General features: G+C 29.1%; 1 protein-coding gene across 1 annotated transcript in view; it reads left to right on the top strand.

Moving 5' to 3' along the window:
- Positions 1-9,098, top strand: part of LOC106474190 (ubiquitin-conjugating enzyme E2 N) — a 32,336-nt gene extending 23,238 nt beyond the window's left edge. The window contains exons 4-5 of the mRNA XM_013934881.2: positions 6,388-6,528; positions 8,109-9,098. Coding sequence (XP_013790335.1) covers positions 6,388-6,528; positions 8,109-8,146 — 179 coding nt within the window. The 3' untranslated portion in view covers positions 8,147-9,098. The remainder of the gene's footprint in view (positions 1-6,387; positions 6,529-8,108) is intronic.
- Positions 9,099-9,326: the final 228 nt, after the last annotated feature.

Below are 9,326 nucleotides of genomic sequence, written 5' to 3'. Positions count from 1 at the left end.
GGTTGATTCGAAAAACTTATTTATTTCAGTTAGCCATGAAATGTAAGGTTAGGGTATGTTATGTGGTGGGGGGTGGTAATACTTGCTTCTTCATTTTTGATGGGCTATATGCTAGTGTGTGTGTGTGTGTGTGTGTGTGTATATATAAAACCTAAAAGTTATTTTGTTTTACATCTTCCACATGTGAAATTCTGCAAAACTTAGCATGCAAGATACAGCGAGCGAATACAAACTTCTTTACAATCATAAGTAGTAGAGTTCATTGTTTTCTATATTTATTTATTTATTGTTCGATGTTTTTAAAAAATAATTGGAATTTAAGAACTTGTTTGTAAATAGTAATAATATATATATATATATATATGTATTGTATTATAACCAAAATGTGACTGTATTTTACAAAATATTGGTCCACTAGTACAAAGCTAAGACAGGGCATTTTGTAAAGGCCAGTTTTATACCATTGAATATAGTAACATGAGTGCATGTGTGCTGCATCATTGCAATTTCTGTAATGAGAGTGAGACACACCTGAAAGGTCAATAAGATAATAAATATATCTAGATGTATAATGTTATGACATTTAAACTATTTATACTAAACATTTGTGGTTTTTGTGTTAAAAAGTTGTAGTTATTCAATAACAAAAAATGTGTAATTTATATCTATTTCCAAATTTTTTATGGTGATTATGAGTTCGTCAAATCGACCAAACCCATACAGAGATACAATATTGAAAATAACAGATAAAATATAAAGGTTTTTAAAAAAAACGTTTGATAATTATCTGGAGGTTTTACAAATTTCTCATCTGAATTCTGACAATTTTCTGATGCATAAAAGTATGCCCCCAACATTTATGAAACCCTGCACTTCATTAATTAAGAGTAAGGCTTCCAGAGTGATATTGTAAACTGATCATTTACTGCCTTGTGGCACTTTCTTGATTAAAATACCATGGTGATGGTCTTACTAACTACAAAGATAATGATGTCTACTCATCTGTGTTTGATATGAGAATAATTGCTTGTAATTCCTGATATAGAGATCCTATACCTCCATGTTTGAATTAAAGTTCAAGTGTATATAGCTTTTGAGTGCATATGGAAATAGAAGGAACATTCCTCTTATTTGTTGTTTATTTGTGTATTCATTAAAATTAAATAATAAGTCGGTATCAGCTGTTATGTAAATTCTGTCTTTTTGGGAGATTTTTGTAAGCTGTTTGTCACCAAACTTGTAGGAATTTCAGTTTTATATATTTCCTTCAAGTCATGAAGTCACCAAAATAACATATTTACATATAGAATTTAATTAGAAATCTAATTCTAATCATCAAGTTGAATAATTTTGTCACTGTATAGGTTTACAAATGGTATTAAAAGTTATATAAAGGCTATCTAGTTAATTTTATAAATTAAAATGAAAAATGTTTTAACTTTTCTTTTGGTCACATCTAAACTACATGCTATGCATTTCTTCTTTTTTTCTAGCTTATATGGCATATTTTGGTACCTATCACTAAACTATAGAATTACCAACAACTACTTGTATCTCAGCCCCTAAAGGCAGTACAAGCTAGGTTATGATAACATTTAAGGGTCTTAACAACCAGTAGAGCATCTCAGCTTTGAAAATAATAACCTGTTCCTTCTAAAAACAACTGTATGGAAGAGGTGCTAGTCTTCAAAGTGATATAAATAAATAATTATATATCAAGCTTCTAGAGGCACTACAAGCTAGGTTATGATGATATTAGAAGGTCTTAATAAATGGTAAAGCATCTCAGCTTTGGAAATAATTACTCCTTCCAGCCAGAAACAATTGTATAAAAGAGGTGCTACCATTTCTAATAAAATATTTTGAAGAAGTAATCTGATAATGCCACATTTGAAGGTTGAAGACTGTGTATTTAGAACCCATTTCAAGCTAATTAGAGGTCTGTAAATATTTTTTAGTTTGTATTTGCAATTTTGTAATATCTAATACTACATATTTGTTACATTGTTTCTACTTGGCAAATTATAGAGATTTTAACAATAATTCACGTAAGGATACTTTGGGTTAGCATACATATAGTCCTAAAAAGTTGTGCATTGATTTCAATTGAGAGTCATTGATGATTATGTATAGATTTAGCTGACAAAAACAATGTATGAATAGAAAATAGTGAGCTGATTTAGTGCTAGTAAATCCATGTTATCTTAAGTCATGGCAGCCTTGTCATGCACATCTTTTTTTGGGGGCTGTGGCAGCCTCATCATGCACATCTTTTTTTGACTGGGCAACCTTATCATGCACATCTTTTTCAGACTGGGTAGCCTTGTCATGAACTTCTTTTTTAGGCTGTGGCAGTCTTGTCATTAACTTTTTTTTTCAAACTATGCTGTCTTATCATGATCGTTTTAAAACTGTGTCAGTGTTGTCATGACATATGTTCTTCTTTTTTTCAGACTATGCTGCCTTTTAAAACATTGCCTTGGACTGTGGCAACATTGTTATGTAATACACATCTTTTGACTCTTTATGATGTCTTGAAATCTATAGTTTAGTAGCTCAACTCTACTATCTATTGCTTCAAACCTATCAGCATGTATATTATCTTGGGGAACAAAATAGTTTAGTGGATTGCTAATCAATATTAAATTTGATTAGCAATAAACAAATATTGCTTAACATGTTTTTAACTTTAGCATTTTAACAAATTATGGCAACTAAATCCAGCACTAAAAGTCTTAACTAATGGGAAAAAATGTGAATTTTATGTTTTTATTATTATAACACTTTTATTCAGCTCTAAACACTAATATTTAATTGTATCATACATGGCACTTCATAAATAAATGGTTCCTGGTGTATAAAGTAAAACGTAAAAACTGCAAGAAATACCAAACACCTCAGCTGTCACAAAATAATGCAATAATCAATTAACCAGAGAAAGAAGTGACTTGAAGATATTGCAACTAAACAAGGTTGTCACAAATCGTTTTTCAAATTAATCTAGATTTTTATTTATTTTTTTCATGAGATTTCATCACTCTCTTCCGAGCATGGTATCTCTTCAGCAGTGATTACTCTTCTTACCACAGGCATCCTTGACTGTGCACGTCACAATGGTTTTAGTTACATTCAAAATTTAATTACACTACTTTTTGTTTGTTCATGTTATACCATTTAGTATAGCATACAATCATAGCTAATAATCTATATTTTAATAGTATATATGTTTAAGTTCTTAATTTTATAAGACAAAAAGATCCTGAATTTTCCCTTGTGTGAGAAATGTGACGTTTTTTTCTTTAGACATCCCCTCTTCTTTAATTTATCACCTCTCCAAGAAGTACAAAATTTAACATAAATTAATTATTATAATGTTGTGATCACTCAGATAAAGCATAATTTTCATAGCCTTCAATTTTGTTTGGTTATAGAGTCATCAAATAGAAAATCAGACCCTTCTTGCCACACCAACCTGTCACATCCTCTCTTAGGATTTGTCAACAGCTCTCTCGTATATTTAATACTATTTTATTTTTAACCATTAGAAAGCCAAGGTTTTCATCTATCAAATGACATATTATATTACATTGTTTTCTGTACAAAAAAAATTTTAACTTCTTTTTTCAGTACAAGCTTCATTCACACGGGAAACACATTGACTTGCATGTATGAATTTGTAATGGCACTTGTCACATAGTTAGAAAGCCAGAAAAATTGTGATAGTTATGGTACATTGTCTGCTTTTTGCATGTGATTAATCTATGTTCTTTGGTGCATTATTGAATTAAATGAGAATTATTTAGTGCATTACTACCATTAGTATAAAAAAAAAGTAGAGTTAAGTGTCATTGACAGCAAATAAAAAAAAAAGACAAGGAAGGTATTTTATTTCTTGTTGTTCATGCATATTATTTATTTATTATTATAAAAGTAACTAAAATGTAAAAATAGGAAACTCTTTAGATTAGGTAAGGTTAAATTGGGTAAAATATATATAATGATATAATAAAACAAAATGTCACGAGGCATGCACATGAACAGCTTGGAGTAGTTCATGGGTAATGTAATTCAATAGCATAACATGAGCTGCACGTTCCCCAAGTAATTTACAACTTATGTCATAATGACATGAATAGTACTCGTATTTAGACATTGTTCAAAGGTCAATAAAACAATCAAATTTACATATAAATATATGTATACTGTTACAAGTTGAAAGCTACTTAGGATAAACAAATGTAGTTTCATGTTGCAACATGGCTTTTCTAGAAAGAAAAAAGCATAATTTACTTTAGTTTTATTTCTTTCTTTTTTTTGTGAGTGTATGGTTATGAGGTCAGTCAAAAAGACCAACATTGTATAGAGTTAGCTTAGAGAAAATAATAACGATAGAACATAGTTTTACTGAAAAAATGTTTGAAATGTATTTAGGAAGTTTTAGAGATTACACAAATGGCATTTGAGATTTCTGAGATGAAGAATAGTATCTTTAATCTTAACATGAAAATAATTTTGCAATTGGACTGGTCAAAAAAGACTCAATATATTCATCGACAAATCTTTAGTAAAAATACTTCATTAAAAAACTAATGTTCTATAAAAGCAATCATTGTGATGTTTACTAAAAGTCTGTCAAATTTTATGAAGATACACCTACTGTATTTAAAGTTATTGTATTAAAACTTTATACAAGTAAAAATAATCATGTGGTTGGTCCTTGGGACCATGCACATATTGAGAGAGTTCATAACCGGCTCAATGCTAAAGGTGTACTTGCAAGTATTTAGGTACATACTCTAGTCAAGTTGGTTAGATTGCGGGTGACAACCGGGCACATTCTGAATGTCATGAACAGACTACTACACAGTGTATGTGTATGAGTGCATGACAAAGTGTGTAAATACTGTATGTGCCATTTGGTGGGAATTTTTGAGAAATGAACATCAGCTTTGACTTTGTATACCAAACTGAAACATTACATCACTTTCACTGTGTTGTAGGAGGTTTCAAAGACAACATACAAGATAAAGGAATGATTCACATGTTATGCTAAGCAACGAGGAAAGTGATTTGCAAATTGCGATGCGACTCCTGATTTTTTTGTCCCCTGTATCTTGAGGGGCATATAGATTTTTAAACTAAGTGTATACAGTGATAATATTTAAATGATCGAACAACTTTCTAGTGTGATTGTCGGTTATCCAGATACTGATACAGTTAATTTATTTGAAAATCTGATTGTTTTGTGTAGTAAAACACACTTTCTCTATTTTCATTACATTGCAATGGGCCTATTACTTTCATAAAAAAATTTCACTAAACAGTGACACCTATTAGTCGAACTTGTAACAGAGGATTACCAAATATTACAGCATGATGTGCTACAGTAAATTAGTACATATATAAGTATCAGTGTGTTTGTGTGTGCATACATATGTGTGTTAATTAAATTTAGGATACAGTTTTTGTGCTTATTTATGGATTTTATGCTTTAATGATATCCATGTACTAGCCAGTTTGAAATTATTTCATTGTGTTTTTCTTCTTCTGTGGTTACTACTGTACAGAATCTAACAAACAACTTGAGAGTTGTTTACCAATTTACCCAGAAATAATAAAAAGTAAGAAGAAATTTATTTAGAAATTGAAAGATAGTTATAGAAGATATGGTATTTTAATTTATTGTATTATATTTAGATAAAATTAAAAATTTTCAGGCTTAGACCAGTCATTATAAGTATTTTAAAAATGTGATTAAGAATTTTTTTGAGGGAAATCCTAAAACTTTTTGAAAATAATGTCTTACAAATTTGATAAAAACTGATAACATATCTTCTCAATGTGTGTGATTTCATTTTTTATAATTTTATTGATAAAAAAAATCGTACATTTTGGTGATGAGCATTCTTTGTGTTATTTGAATATTCTGAATTAATTTCACAACTAACCAAAAAGAAGAATACATCAATTGAACACAGAGGTAAGAGACAACCATATTGTGTTATACAGGGTATAAAAAGCTAAAGAAATGAGGAAGTTATACAACTTAAGTAAATAATAAAACAATTATTTATGACTACTTTGACCATAATAAAATATTCCAGTTTTTCATTTTTATAACACAGACTTTGTAGCAAAAATTCATTCTTAAAACACAAGTGAAAGTGCTAAAAAAATTTTAATTAATTTTTGTTAAGTAAATGAAAGATTTAGAATCACTGAGATATTGAACATAATAGAATAAAAATAATTTCCTAGTTAATTTAGAATTTTCAAAAAAGAACATACTTGCATTTTGCATGAAATTCTTACATACAAAGTTGTCTTACGTTGTGTATTGTAATTTGTAACTGTATAAAATTACACAAAATAGTTCTGGTATTTCAGACAAGTGGAGTCCAGCTTTACAAATACGAACAGTTCTACTATCCATTCAAGCATTACTAAGTGCCCCAAATCCTGATGATCCATTGGCCAATGATGTAGCTGAACAATGGAAAATTAATGAAGCAGAAGCAATCAGAACTGGTAAAATCTTTATTGTGTTCTCAGTCTTATAGTGTGATGTTTTTCATTAATTGTTCTAAATAAAATTTAATGGTAGACAGTAACAGACCATAAGTCATAGAATGTTCTTGTCCACGTCAACTGAATTATCGGTTGTGGAAAGTACAGTTTGACAGCTATGTTACACTAATCATTATCATAGTATCAAAGAGTTTAGTTCCATTATTATTAGATAAAATTCCATACATATTTTGCATTACAAGTGCTGCTAAGTAAACACTGCTTCTGTATCAATTTATTAAGGATATGTTACTAAATGAAATAGTATCACAGATTGTACATGTATCAATTTGTTGCATTGTTCATAATTAGTACACATCTATAAAACAGGAAAAAACATACAAGAGTTTTATTTCTTCTGTAAGTATAAATTTTCCAGTAGTATTTCTCACTGTTTTGAATATTCATTAGCTTAAAAGGCAACAGCTTCTTAAAACAGAAAATCAAATTATGTACTGTTAATATAGATGTTTACTGTAATCGGCATATTGCAGTTAATTGGACTAGTTGTACTTTACTAGAAAACATCATTGTTTTTCATATTTATTTGTTTTAGAGTGAATAATGTGAGTTTCAGTATGTGCAAACTCCAAGCCTTTAAATTGAAATGATATATTTTAATTGCTTGTGCCAGTAGTGTTAAAGTTGTTTTTGTAGATTATTATACTTGTAATATTTTATCATGTGTACAATTGTGATATTTTGAACTCATTTAATCTCAATATATTTTTCTGAAATTTAATACCGCAGTTTCAGAAGAAGTTTCAAGTAATTCTTATTTATTGTGTTATATTTAGGGTGTTTATTGTAAATGACATTCTCAATTTTTAAGTTAGCTATCTGAATTTACTTGCTTGTTAATGTCAAGAACAAAGTAGTGTCCCATGTATCTGCTTTTTGTTTTCTAGAAGTAATTATATCAGAACAACTTACTTTTTATTAATTAGTATGACATAAATTAATTGTGCAGGAACATCTAAAGTGGTTAATAATTCCTTGATTTCTGGTAAACTAAAAACTATTTATTTCTAAAGCAGCAGTTCCCAAAGTGCGAGTCATGACCTTTTGATGGACCTCAAGAGTTATTGGAGTGGATTGCATAACAAAATTTAGTAAAACATAAATTTATTTCTGTTTTAAAATTATTTATAAAATAGTGATTCAAGTTATCTTGAACAAACAAAAACAACTATAGAATGCTAAGACCCCCTCTTACTGAGTTGAGCAGGGGTCCCAGAAAATTGGCAGTCTGCTCGTGTTGTAGGATATTGTGATACGATTTTTGTGTTAGAAGTGATGGATTAAACAAGTTATTTCATCTGCTTAAAGCTAAATGCAAGAGCTCAAAGCAATGATTCATTTTTGCCCAAATATGTAAATACCAAAAATGCTTTAACAAGAATTTTACTTGCATTATATTTCACATATAATATTTTTTCTGTCACATGTCATATATAATATTCTTGTTGATGTCCAAAATAACTATTGTAGTGGAATTGTAAAATAACTTATATGGCTATCATTTTTGTTTTTCATTTAAGCTCGAGAATGGACACGACTGTATGCCCAAAGCGCCTGAGGACTTGATCTCAAGTTAGGAATAGTTTAACATAATTGGAAGCAAGCATAGGTGAAGATCATCTTCTTTCCACCAGAAACACTTATACAACATTCACCTTAGGAACATAATGAATAATAATGAATTTTCACTCTTGATTTTGAATGTTAATAGCTACTCTGTACCACTTGGTTGCTTAATTTTTTTTCTTTAAGGTTAATGTTGATACCGGTATGTATATATGTGAGCCTCAGCTTTGCTTCAAACACACTGTGTTCATCACAGTATTAAAATGACTGAAGTTTAATTAGTTCTTGATAATTGTCTTTTCTCAAAAATAATTCAAATGTTGGGTTTTTCAGCAGAGTAAGTAATTACATAGAAATATGATTATTGTAAAAGTGTGGCTCTTGCTTTTCATTACTTTTTATTCAGTAGACTTTAAAAGAGGTTGAAAGAGACAAAATACAGTGTCACACTATAGTACAAGATAGGATTTTAAGAAAAACCTGAAAGAAGAAACCCAATATACATTTTTTAAAGAGACAAAATAATTTGCCTGAGCTTTTTTCTTGTGGTTCCTTTACCAAATCAAAGCATGTAGATCAGATGTCAGCCATCATCATCATAGATTTTCTTTCTTCAATTCATCTTTGAATCATGTATATTGTAAACGATTTCACTGATTAAATTTTTATTGTTTAATTGTGCTCTATTTTTTTATTGCCTGTCTGTACCAAATGCCATCCTATAAAAAAAGACAAAAACGTTTTGAAATGTAACTTATTGTTAAGAAATAATTCCTTGGGTTTGACATGAAATATCTGTAAATAAGTAATGTTCAAGTGTTCAATCTTTTGGCAACTTTAATATCTTGGAAAGAAAGACTACTGTAGTTTTGTCAAAATATTTGCTTTCATTACTGCAATAAAAATATGCTAGATGTCTGGTCATCATGCATTGTTGTATTATAGTATGGTTGTAGTTTCTTCTATTTATGTACAAATACAGTCCAAAATTACACCAAGAAAAACAATTATACAAGTATTTCCCACATCTTCATGTCATAGTATTGAATATAGATACTTGAGTATAAAGCTTTAATGTGTTTTATATTTTCCCAGACTAATAAGAAAAATGAACAGTATAGTTGTATAACATTATATATATATATATATATATATATATATATATATATATA

This window comes from Limulus polyphemus, unplaced genomic scaffold (assembly GCF_000517525.1).
Source record: "Limulus polyphemus unplaced genomic scaffold, Limulus_polyphemus-2.1.2 Scaffold6931, whole genome shotgun sequence".
NCBI lineage: Eukaryota > Metazoa > Arthropoda > Merostomata > Xiphosura > Limulidae > Limulus > Limulus polyphemus.
This window is presented reverse-complemented; position numbering and strand designations above follow the sequence as displayed.